The following is a 13,361-nucleotide window of genomic DNA, read 5'->3' on the forward strand; positions in this document are numbered from 1 at the left end:
GCCCCGCGGCTGCCGGGCGCAGGCGCGCGCGGCCGGTCCGTCAGGGCGCGGTGACGTGTCGGCGCCACCGCCCGGCCCGGGACGGGGCGGGGCGGGACCGGCGGTACCGACCCGGCCGCGGCCCCGCAGTCCCGCCATGTTCAACGTGGAGAGCCTGGAGCGCGCCGAGCTCGGCGAGAGCCTGCTCACCTGGGTGAGTGCGCGCTGCCCGCCCGCACCGAGTTGGGTTGCGGCTCGGGGCCGCGGCGCCGGGCGCCTCCCGCCGCGCCGCGGCTCCGTTCCGGTGATGGAGGCCCCGCGGCCCGCACTCCGGCCGGGCCGGGCCGGGCCGGGCCGCGTCAGCGGAGCCCCGGCGGTCCGGTCTTGCTTTGTTTATGTCTTATCTTGGCGCATCGGGGGTGCCTGGGCAGGGCCGTGCTCCGCCTCAACGCTGCCCGTGCAGCGGGGGAACAAAGGCCCGGGGGGCCGGCGCGGGAGCGCCCCCAGGTGCGCCCGGGCTGGGCTGGCGAGCTGCAGGCCGGGGCTCGCGTTCCTCCTGTGCCGTCGGTATGGCAGTACTCCGTTGTTCGTACCTGCCTGTCTCCCTCTGACCAGCAAGGCCGCCTTTCTGACCGGAAACTTGCATTTCCGCCTGTTTATTTTTCTCTGTTTTTTAAGCAGAGGTTAAGTCTCGAGAGACAGAATTCACCGATGAGGCCGAGGATTTTACAGTATCAGCCTAAGTGGTGATATATTTATTCCTGGAGGTGTTCAAGGCCGGGTTGGATGGGGCTCTGAGTAACCTGATCTAGCTGAAGGTGTCCCCGCTCATGGCAGGGGCATTGGAACCAGATGATTTTCAAGGTTCTTTTCCAGGCCAAACCCTTTTATGGTTCTATGATCTTATGATAAAAATTACTTTATACTACTTTAATGTTTGTGGTTTTTCCCATAAATGTCTTTTGGTTATGCTGTCACTCAAAGAGCAGCCAAAGTATGGTGGACATTAAACCTGGCTTTGCAGCTACCTGTAGTCTGATCAGTGACTGTAACACAGACGTGGAACTTAACTTTCTGTAGTAGCTGAGTTATAATTGGTCAGTTGTTTGAAACCTCTGGATTTTTGTTTGAGGCTGGTTTGGATTTTTTCCCTTCTGTACTCAGAATTGCCAAGTAAATACCTAGAATATGAAACTCTGCAATACAACTGATTGTTAACTAGAAACAGAAATTTTCAGATATTTTTTTCTATGAGAAGCCAGAGATGACTGAAGCTCTGATCGTGATGAGTAAGTTCCTGGGGAATAACAGGTTAGATTTCTCAATGAAAGTCAGAAAGGATGAGCAAGGGAAATAAATTATTGTTAGAGGTGAGCACATGGCCTGAAAAGTATAGAAGATGACAATTTTGGGGAAGAGGTTTTCAGAGAAGTGCTTCACGTAGGTCTGCAATAAGTCACTGAGTTTCACTTTCCTTCACATTCCTGCCAGCTTTTCCATATTTGTTATGAACAAATGTTGGCCCCTTATTTTGCTTTGGGCTTTCCATGCTTTCTCTTTCAGGTGTGAGGAATAAAAAGTCCCAATATGAGTACGTTGATATGTGTTAATATTGGCAAAGAAAAGTTGAGTGAGAGGCTCAGTCTTTATAATCTGCAGTCCTGAAGCTGTGTGTACCCCGTGCAGCCTGGTCCTGTCTGTAGAAATGGTCCACACAGGTGCCTTTACACTTCTCAAATATTGAGCTAATGAGGAGACTAGCTGCATCTCTTTTGGTTAGCAGAAATAAATAATCTTAAACAGCATTTGAATGGATCAGCTTTATTCTGAGATGAATGTATGAAGTTACAGGTTATTTTACAGTTTTGTCATTTATTTGGGAATGTGGCTTTGAAACAGATTCAGTAATAAAAAAATGAAGAAAGGTGACTTTATTCCAGCATACATGAAACTTGCAGAAGAGGCGGCGAAGTTTTTTGTTTCTCAGTGAAACTGACTGTGTGTAAAGAAGATGCTTTTTTTGTTTGGCTTTCTCTCAAGTCCCCTAATGATTCTTGGGAAACGGTTCATTTAGATTGGAGGGTAGAGCTGTCTTAATAACAGGGTATGCACATCTGGGAAGGGCAGTCATTTCCCATTATGCCAGGGAAGCTGGCTGTTTAGAACTGGTTTTGCCTCCCAGGTTGCTTGCTTAACATTCATACAGAAGTACTTAAACTGGTTTGTCTGTGTTTTGAATAGATAAGGATTTCTCCAAGTCTGAGAACCTGTTTGGCCTAAAATGACTGTTTGCTCAGATGGATATAGGGTGAGAAGAAAGTGTTCCTCCCTCTAGCAACTAATGATCTTAATTAAGGAGAATATCACTTAGGCTTTTTATCCTACATACCTGTGATTTCTCCTCTGCTGTCTTTAAGCTGGAGCAAGCTGCCTACCTCTGAATATGTTTTGGTTTATTTTTTAATATTCTGCCAATACCCATTTTTGTTGTTAGGCTTTGGCTCTAGCTAACTTCTTGTTTATTTTTCACCTCTCTGACAATGTCATCAAATGGCTTCCTAAGTAATTTTTGTTCAGGATTTTAAACAGCTGGATGAGTTTTGACTTAATACCTCTTTAGCAGGTGACTGTGATATTGTTTTGAGACAGACACAGTAGTGGCAACTTGAGGAAAACTGAACGAAGGACTGGAGGCCAAGTACTGACCTCTCAAAACTGATATTTGCACTTTGGCAGTGTTAGCAACTTACTATAATTGTAGAATTGTTGCTCTACCAAAAATCTCCCACAAAACTCCCTTTTGAGACTATCCTACGCACTATAGGATTATTATCCAAGATGCAGTTCAGCCGAGATAGTTTATAAAAATGCAGCTATGAGGTAAACTGCAATAATACTAAAGTTGTTTCAATGTATCTAACAGAGATTGACAACTTCTTTTTCTGTTTAAAAGTTAAGAGTGGTTTATATATGAATACATTGGGTTTTGGTGTTTGGTTTGGGTTGTTTTTGTGTGTGTGTAGTGTCAGGAGCACTCTCAACTTAGATACATAGCTGAGGCATTTCATAAAATGTGGAGAGCTGCCAAACATGGCTGTGCCAATTACACTTTAATGTGTATGAAATCATTGTGATAGCTACAGGCTTTTGCTGTGTAACCTGAGAAGTTTTCTAGCGTAGAACTAAGATATAATACTGAAAAGATTGCTTAGCATTGGGATGTAAACAAAGAGGCTGCTGCTAAGTGGTTGTAAGTACTAAGTTGGTGGAGATGTCATAAACTTTCTTTCATTGTGATAAATATCACTTATTTTAGTATGTGCTGCCTCCACCAAACTGCATCTTGCCTGCTTTCTTTCTTTTGGCCTCAAGGCCAAATAGAGTTTCTGTTAAAACTTTAGTGATAAGTGAGAACTTTCTGAACATTGCAAGTCTCCTGTTTCAGCATCCTCCACCTTTTAAGCACTTTGGTTATTTATATTGACCTTTCTCTCTTTTTGGCTGAAAAATTTCCTCAGTACAGTGTATCTCTGTCTTCTGTGTCATGGCCTATCCCCAACTGTAAGGATTTATCTGTAGTAGTATGAAGTATAGAGACCAACTACGTGTGACCAACTACTGAAACAGATTCCTCAGGACGGCTGCTTGCAAATGCTTGATAGGCACTCTAGTCAAAGAGGAATTACTAGGGGAGTCTACTGGGAAGGCTGTTTTTCCTCGCCGTCCAGTTATATTCTTTTTAGATTACACCATTATGCTGTTCTTGATCCTTGTGCATTTGCACTTTTAAGTAATTTTCTGGTTTCTTGTAGATGCCAAGATTGTAGGCAACTTGCTGTCCCTTTTTAAATTGTTTCTTCTTCCACTCCTTGGCCATTGACCACAAAGTTGTAGAGTTTCATTTACTTCTGATAATATAATTGCATCAACATGTCTTACCTCTTGAAAAAAAATATTTTAGGAGAGGTTGATTGTGCTGATGATGACAGGGAATCAAGAAAACTATTCTTTTGAATACAATGTGTTGTTGTTCAGAGGGCAAAACCACTTGAGCTTGTCTGCAATCGTGGAATATGGCTTGAGGAACCTTGCAGATCACAGCCCTTGCAACTAATATAAAAGACCAGTAAGCTGAGCAACCTTTTTTTATATTTTATGACCTCTCACTAAGATAGTCAAGAATCTGTTGCTTCAGCTTTTAAAGGGATAGTTGTCTATGACTGTAATATTCTGCGTGTAACATTCATCATGTTTGAAGGAGCTGGAATGTCTAGCACCATTATTAGATAAGGGTGATTTTTTTTAACATATTGCTGAGAAGTCAGGCAGAAACAGGAATTTCTCTTCAAGATTATATTGAAGAGCAAGTGATAGAAGGCTGATGATATAGGAATATAATAATTAAAGGTGATAGGGTATGGTTTGTATATGTTCCCTGCCATCGTCCCCCCAATTTTTAAGTCAGTCTGATTGAACAAAGAATCTGGAGGTGCTGGCATCATTCATCATGCATGCATTTTGACACTGTTAGATTTTCATTCTTTGGGGCCTTGTCCCACATTCTGCTTTTTTTCCTGTTTTCTCCTTCCTGAAGAGCTGTTCTGTGCAGTATATATTTACAGTAAGTTCTCTGAAGAAAAAAGGCATTTCCATGGGATTTAGTATGTGCTCAATTTCAGCTCCCAATTCTGCCCCCTCATCTTTTGGTGAGGGGTTGTGAGATGTTGGTGGAAAAGAAACAGACTTTGCTTCTGGGAACTATGAACCTTAGAGAGTGTAAAGGAAACAAGTTTTCTGTTAGCTTGTTATCTCAAAGTGGGAGGTGTGGAGAGAAATCTGTTTCTGTCTTCTCTGAAATACTTAAACAGAGATGTTTTAAAGAGATTAAGTTAAACTGTGAATTTTGCACAACTCTCTGTCTTAATTGTGATATTCTGTGGCTTGTAAACGTTGAGATTATCTTCTGTCCTTCTGCTCTTCACGGACGCTAGAAATCTTCGCTACAGTGTGTAGACATTCAAGTTGAGCCTTGGGTGTCTCCTCTCTCCCCTGCTACACAATTGCACTTTCTGCTCTCTCGTTTTGGCTGACTCTTTCGCGTGGTCGTTTAGAAAGGTGTTTGCCTAAATTCACCTTATTGAGTGCCCCAGCTTCAGAACCCAAGTCTGGGGTTTTAAAATGAATTTAATTTGCAAGTCCTAGCGATTAATTAGAAAAAAAACCCCCAAACAACAGCGAGGTTATCTGTCACATGGCAACCAACAATAGCACAAGGCAACAGCAGGAATGCATGGTTGAAAGTGAGGGGAAGAGAGTAGTAGTGTCCTTGTGGCTTTTCTTGCCAACAGCCTGGCAGGTCCTGCCATACAGGAAAGCGAGAAGGATTAACTCTTTCTTTAACCACTGGTAGTGGTTTCCTGCACTGCAGAGTATGCTTGTATTGTTTTTCTGTCTGCATTTGCCATGCCTAACTTAGACCATTCCCCCCTGTGAGTTCCTCAGTACTGCTCATTCAGAGCAGAGAACAAAGAGACAGCATGGAAAGGAGAAGGGTTTCAGTGAGGGGAAAAGCTCTCTAAGGTTAAGGGTGGGGGAGTCCAGCCAGTGCTCTGCTCCTGCCCGTGTCATGCAGAAGCTTCTGAATGGATACAAAGCTGGAGTTGTGTTTCAGTGGACTAGCTGGGGCCACAAAGGGATGGGATCTTTTCAAAGGGAGCACACAGGAAGTGGTACAGGTAGTGGAGCAAGTATTGCACAAGAAGATGCGTTGTAAATCTGATGATTATGTGCTTTAGCCCTGGGATTCCTAGGGCTCTTTCATGCCATTAAGCTGCAAGTTTCTTTGCAAAAGTGTGTCAAGCTGTAAGTTTGGTATTGCTTTGTATCCCTTGTGGACCTCCCATTTAAGCTGTCTCTCAAGAGGTAGCTAAGTTAAAATATTAAACAAGAAATGTGTATTTAACCACATGATTTATGCTTTGGGGACAACAGGTCAGGGAAATGAGCATCTGTAATTTATTCAGTGCAGTGTTGCTAAGTATTAAATGAATTATGACCTTTCTACATTTCAGGATTACATAAGATGAATCTTTGAGTGAATTTGTTTGCTATGGCAGCAATGTATCCATAGTTTCACTTCAGTGTAGGAATAAGTAGAAATAAGTGTGTGATTAACTGCAACAGAATTTATGTGTGGGTTTTTTGTTTCTTGATTTATTTTTGTGTGTTTTTCGTGTGCATGTTTGGTTTTGACTTTATAAATTCTACTGCCCCATTTGTGGTTAGAAAAAAAGTCCAGCATGGCTTGATCCCTCTGGCAGGGGTAATGATTAAATTTTATGGTCAATGTCAGAAGATGGCTGCCTGTTACATGGTAGTTACTGCCTTTTTTTATGGAATTTGGTCAGCCTCTGAAAAATCTTATTCTGTAGAAAATTCCATAAAGTTCAGGTAATTGTTTGTTGAAATATAAATAAAGAAAGGAAAAGACTTAAACTAGGCAAGATATGCTAATTTTACAGATTACAGATACATCTGTTACCAGTCCTAGAATCTGTTGTCAGAAATTTCTTAACCTGCTGAAAATTTAGTGCCAGCTTTTTCTTAATCCTATCTTTTAGCTGCTAAATCTTTCTTACTCATGTGATCCTGTGAAAGCCTGTGTTTCCCCACGGGTCAGAAAGTTAATGCAGATGATATTTCAGTAGAACTTAGTGTTCTTGGATTCATGTTCTGTGCTTTTCAGGGAAGAGAGGTATTTCTCTCATCTGTCAATAGAGACTGCTTCTCATCTGTATTATAGGTGCAAAGTTTGGAACAATGGGCTTTAAATAGTTGTTCTTCTGTATTTTGCAAGGGGAAGGCTGTAATCTATTTTTTATTATTTGTTGGTTTGGCTTTGTTTATTTTTTTTTTTGTTCTTTTGGGGGGGGGGTTGATTTGTTCTGGTGTTTTTTGGTTTGTTTTCTTGTTTTGTTGTGTTGTAGTTTTTGTGGGTTTTTGTTTGGTTTTGTTTGGTTTTTTGTTTGTTTAAGTAACGTTAGAAATATGTATAAATTGCTACAGTTTTTCTAGCTAGCCACTAGCCAAGAAGTAAACTGACTTTTCTTGGCCGTGTACCCTTACAAAAATGCTGTATCTTGCTGCCTGGTACTTACTTTAGTCTGGATCTGTTTGGGCACATTTGCCTGATGTTGTTCAGATTTTACTAGCTTAGCCATCTTGATTCAGAATATAAAGATTTTCACTCTTTCGTTCATTGAGCGCTGTTCTGCTATTTTTATTGAGCACATACTTTTACAGAAAAGTTTCATTATCCTTTGGTGAGACTTCAGGTGTCCCAGTTCTGTGGGCTGGATTCCTGTCTGGGCTTCTGTGAGTCAGAGTGCTGAAGGTAGAAGATATTCTACTTCTGTGTTTAATATGACATCATCATAAGTGTATTATTTTGTCTCTTCTGGGCAGTAGAGATGGAAAATTTTGTACATTGGTTAGCAAAGGAAGCTACTGGTTCCTGGAAAGCCTACCATTTGTGTTTTAGATTGTTTTTTGGGGGTTTTTTTCCCAAAAAAGAAAAGAAGATACTTCTGGCACTTTTGAAGCTTTCTAAAATTCATTGATGCTTGGTGCAGTGTGAATGTATGTATACTATAAATGTGGGTCTATTGCTTTAATGATTGGCAATTTTGCACTTTATTAGTGGCTTTTATTTTGAAAATTGACTGATACATATTGCTTTTAAATAAAATGTGATTAAATAGATGAAGGCTTGAAAAGAACTGTTGGTTTATGTTGCTGTTTTAGGCCTTTTTTATGTATTATATATCTTCATTTTATCTTCATTACAAATGCTGTTTAGAATTCTTTTTCATCAGTTGGCTCATCTGGCTTTCAACTGAAAGTATGTATTCCTGAAAACAGAAATACATTAATTTTTACCACAGGAGTGGGTAGGTTAGATTGTGTTTTCATTAATGTTTCTGAAATGGTTAAACCAAAAACCATTCAGACTTGAGACTCTGTTCAGTGTATCTTAATAATATCTTAATAATTTGTCATACTTGAAGACATCAGTTAGCAGCAATTTAGTGGCAATGCCAGGACAGTGCGGTAGTAGCTGGTTTTTGCTGTCATGGCTCTCTGGCTCTCTTATCTCTTAAATCCTTTAGTAAGTAAGCTTTAGTCAAGCTGTGTCTTCTGCTTTCTGCACTGTGTTTCTGCAAATGAAATATTTAATAACTGAAAAAGCATCATTTTGAATAAATACTTTGGTTGAGATATTTCATGGCTTTGGCCTATTCAGATATTTGGGTTTAAACACAATATATATAAAATGAGAGGCAAATTAATAAAAAAATAATATTCAAATTCTTCCCTAGAAGAATCCCCACCCTGAACAGTAATGTTAAAACCTTGTCATTTCATTGTTGGGCTAATTGAGTAGCTAACATTACAGCTGGATCACAAGTAACTTTTGAGATTGTAGTAATGAAAGTCTGACAACCTGAAAATCAATGGAAACATTCACAAATTCATATCTTGGAATAAAGCTGCTGCTTGTTAGAGAATCTGTTTCCCCATTGTTTGTTTCACACAGTCTGCTGTTACCTTGGAAAGCATGAAAAAACAGCTTATGCCATGACCATGCAGGCAGAAGATTGCAGTGCTACGAACTGTGAGGAGAAAAATGGGCAAAGAAATCCTCAAGTTATCCTAAAGGACAAGATATGCTTTTAGGATGAAAATCCGCTTCTAATTTGAAAAGACTGTCTTAATACAAGAATTTTACATCTGAGGAAAAACAACTGTGTCTATCACTTAATTATCCCGCTGTTGTGCAGAGAATTATTCTGGTTTCCTCCAGGCAATGAAGCTGAGTAAATGTTTTAGTGAGATTCTTGCAGATCTTGTGAGTAATACAGGATACAGGATTAATGACAGATTGTCCAGCTCACCTAATTCGTCTCTGCCAGTGTGCTCATTGCATCCAACTAGTGAAGCTGGTTCCTTGCATGTCTCCTTTCACGGCCACTTCTCCCTGTCTTGTCTCTGTGATTTGTTTCTTCTGTACTAGTGTGGTATTGTTCATGGCTCTGCATAGCAACCAGCTGTAAGCTTGCATGGTCAGTTCCACAGATACAGGGAAATAGTGGATGAATAATTCTAAATTGGTGGTGCCATGGCTAAATCCTTGTTGGGAGTTAAGGATCATACAATTTACTCATTCTGCCACTGATTCCCCTGCGGAAGTGGAAGAAGAGGAATGGAAAAGAAAAGGTAAACCTTGCAGGTTGACATAAGAAAAATTTAGTCATTGAAATAAAATAACACAACAACAACAATAATAATAGGCTAGACATAACATAAATACAGAATAGTTCCAATAATTAATATAACGTAGTACTAAATATGGTAATAACAACAACAACAATAATAATTGTTAATAATAGTTATAATGGTAAGGAGAGGGAAAGAGAGTGGCAAAACCTGACAGAAACAAGCAGGTTGGTCAGAATCTGTTGGCTTATGCTCAGTTTGTCCTCCATCCATGACTGGGGAGTGCTTTGCTTGGATAAATTGGAAACTGGATGTTGCTGTTTGTTGTGTTTGGGCTTAAGGTAACCAGTCAGAGTTTTATCTGCTAAGAACCACTAATAAGAATTTCAGGTATTATTCCAAAAGAATATTTAAGAGGTTTGTTATGTAACTCCATCATTAATAGAAAACAAGCCGTGTATATAATCACTGTGCAAAGAGCAAGTCTTTCATTATCCCTTAATGTTGAGAAGGAAAAGGTCATTGAGAATGTTTTTTGTCTTTGAGGTAGAATTAGTTTGCTTTGTTTGGTTTTTTACTTTTTTTTTCTTTTTCTCATTAAGTTTCATGGGATGCTGGATCCCCATTACATTTTTATCCTGGTTTTCACCTAATGTCTTTGACAACTGAGTGTTTGTCCAGTTCACTGACCTTCATATCAAAAGTATTTTTCATAAAATATATTTTTGCATCCTATCCCTAGTAGCTAACAAATCCTAACTAGTCATATATGTAACCAGGAATTCTTAACTCAAATTTTCTAAGATATTGTCTTCCTGAAGCAATTATTTAGTCCCCAGTGATAACCTCCTTTGCATTGTAACAGTAACCTGTTAATTCTTATTCTAAGGTTTTTATAAAATTTGACTCTCTGTGTCCATGTGGATCAGAGATCTGGATTAATATTCAGTAAAATTAATACCTTTTCTCTCATTGCAGGATAGTTGATGGAAAGTATGAAGGCCTATTAGACCTAGTGATTAAGTCAAGTGGCTGAGGTTTTTCCCTTTACCCCTTTCTTTTCCTCAGATTCTTATGTGATAGGATCATAGTATAGTTTGTGTTGTAAGGGACCTTGAAATGTCACGTAGTCCAACCTTACCCTGCCCCTTTCCCCGGCTTTGAGCAGGAATGTCTTCAACTAGATCAGGTTGTACAGAGCCTAGCCCAGCCTTACTGGGGATAGGGCATCTACGACCTGTCTGATCCAGTGTTTCACCACCCTCATCATAGAATAATTCTTCCTTATCTACTCTGAATATATGATTTTCCAATTTAAAACAGTTACTGCTTTTCTGTTTGCTACAGGGCCGATTTATAAGTGTGCCCTCATCTTCCCTTAGAGTACTGAAAGGCCACAGTGAGGTTTCACTGAAGCCTTCTCTTCTTGACGCTGAACAACCCCAACTCTCCCAGCCTTTCATCATAGGAAGAAAGTCCTGCTCAGGGCCTGCTCAAACTTGTCTGTGTCTTCCTTGTACGAAGGACCCTAGAGCTTGCTGTAGTACTGAGAGTCATGGGGTCTCATGAGAGAGTAGTAGAGGGTAAAAATCACCTTTAACCTGCTGACTATGCATATTTCTGACTAATGTTCAGCCTCACCCACCAACACCCCCAACTCCTCCTTGGCAGGGCTGCTCTCAATCTGTTCTCCCCCCAGCCTGTGTTGGTAGGGGAGGTTGCCCGAGCTCAGATGCAGTACTTGGCCTTGATCTTCATGAGATTCATGTGTGCCCACAGACATGACATACAGGCTCTGCACAGCAGTTCAGGAAATGGGGAAAAAGCCCCAATAATCATAACAGCAAACAGAAATTATTTTTCAGTGTTGTGGAGCTGATGATGAGAACTGCATTGCAAGCAATGAAGAAGTAGGCGCAGAGGAGCAGCTGGTACAGGAAGGGAGAGTAGTCTTCCAGGAGGAGACACATCACAATGCACAGGAAGAGCACTGTTTTAACAGCTGTTACTGAATAGCTGTTTAGAGGCACGCACACACAATTTGCTTGTCTCAATAGCTGGAACTCTGTGTCTTGCCACATTCCTATCATTTGCCACATTCTTATAATTTTCTCCCTTCTGGAAAGTGAATTCTTACTTTCCCTAGAGGGAAAGTGAACATATTGCCTTACTGAAGTTTAGCATATTGTAGAACTGGCAATGGTATAGGAGTTTAACTTTGATGTAAATTTGAAAAGCTATTTTGTGTAAAGTTTTTTGAAGGAAATTTGTAATTTTCATATCTCTGAAGGATATGAAAAGCATATAGTTCTTTGTTTTTTAAGATTTGTGTAAATGTTTTGCAGTATAAATTTGGCACAATTGAAATCTGAAAACTAAATTTATAGTTTTTTTAACTAAAACTAAATATAAAAAATAAGTAAACTAAATGTAAAATTAAATTTCATTTATTATGAAATGTAAATGTTTATACAGATAAAAGACACATTAGTTTCTTTCTTTTCTTTGATGCCTAACTATGAGAAACATTATTTTCCTCCATGGAAATTTTACATGTATGTCTATGGGAGGAAGAAAGAGTTCAGATAGGTTAACTGAATCTTAAAGGTAGTTTAGACCTTTTTTCTATGTAAAGTGTTAGGGAAGTATGATGATAAAATTATACACAAAATAACAGCAAATGTGCATCATTTTCCTCTGTGTTTTGGAAATAGACTTGCTTATCTTTCTTTGACTTGCTCGTCTTTCAGTGTCGTGGTATCATCTACATACCCTTTTATTTAGTCAAGGAAGTGTTGTGTATATCAAGTCACAAAATAAATCTAAAACACCCTGGTTAGTTTGCACTCTGTAAATCTTAATTATGTTGCTGTTGCTTGTTTGAAAAGAATATTTATCCTTGTCTACTTCTGGAAAACTCTATCAGTAGTGATTCTTAAGGGATTTTTTGATTTGAGTCTTGTGCAGCAAAATTATTTCAATTTTCATCATTTAAATGTATAATACACAAAATTAGAAAAAAAGTTTTCATTGTCTGTGGTTGATAATTTTATCTTTTTAGCATCTTAAACTTCTTCAAGCATAACTATCCACAATGTTTTTGCGGATCTTATTGTTGTAGCTCTAAACTATTATATATTGTTTAATATTTTGCTGAATTGGGGACTCAGAGTTGTCTCTGTATTCCTTCAACATTGTTGACACAAATCAGAAACTACTGGTAAATTCAGTTTTCTGGCAAAATAGTAATTCAGTGTTGTATCCTGTTATGTTGTACTTTCATGCGTGGGTTTTTTCCTCACCCACCCACTCTGATTTTCATCTAGTGTCCTGACAACCTATGATGGCTTCTTGATTTCTGGAGAGGCAGCTGTGGGGTTTTTTCAGCTAGTTCAGACCATGCTGTAAGAAAATCTGAATCAGAAGTGCAGAAGTCGCTTTTGTCTGTCTTATATGCCACTCAGTAATTATTAATGTACTTTTGGAACATGGAGACATCATTCATTATTACTGACTGGTCACAGCTGACCAGGAAACATGCTCTGAGAGCTCAATTTTTGACTCTTCATTCATATAATGGCTTTTTTTTTCCTACTTGAGTGTTAGTTTTTTTCTCCAGAGTACAGGGAAAAAAGGAAAATTCACCTAGGTGCCTGTACTCCAAATTAATGTTAAATGGCATTGCTAGAATGTCAGCATTACTAATTGTACCTTACATGACCTAGAGTTCTTATACCAAAGGTTTAATAATATACTCTTCCAAAGGTGTAAGGAGAATCTGGCTATTGTGCACTTGATTTTCTGAGAGCCTTCTCAGAGGAAGACCTCCAGAATTTCCCACTGAAACATGAATTGTCTTTTATTGTAATACACACATATAAAGGGTATTTATTGGGAAATGACTAACAACTATTACTCTTCCAAATGCCACTAAAGCATGAATGGTTGCACATTATGTTCAGAAAAAAAATGATTGATTGTGTGTAACATTTATGCACTCTGAAACTGCAAGTGCTTTTGTTGACTGCTTTGTCCCTTGTGCATATGAAAAAATTTGCTTTCTACAAATAAGCCCAAGTTTCGTGTAGGAGTAGGATAGTAGCAGA

The 13,361-nt window shown here is 39.4% G+C and overlaps 1 protein-coding gene across 4 annotated transcripts in view; it reads left to right on the top strand.

The window, feature by feature from the left end:
- The first annotated feature begins 93 nt into the window (after window positions 1-93).
- Window positions 94-13,361, top strand: part of HOOK3 (hook microtubule tethering protein 3) — an 85,857-nt gene continuing 72,589 nt past the window's right edge. For all 4 annotated transcript variants that reach the window (XM_058044615.1, XM_058044617.1, XM_058044619.1 and 1 more), the window contains exon 1: window positions 94-193. In XM_058044615.1, the coding sequence (XP_057900598.1) occupies window positions 137-193 (57 nt within the window). In that variant the 5' untranslated portion in view covers window positions 94-136. The remainder of the gene's footprint in view (window positions 194-13,361) is intronic.

The sequence above is a fragment of the Melospiza georgiana genome, chromosome Z, assembly GCF_028018845.1.
Source record: "Melospiza georgiana isolate bMelGeo1 chromosome Z, bMelGeo1.pri, whole genome shotgun sequence".
NCBI lineage: Eukaryota > Metazoa > Chordata > Aves > Passeriformes > Passerellidae > Melospiza > Melospiza georgiana.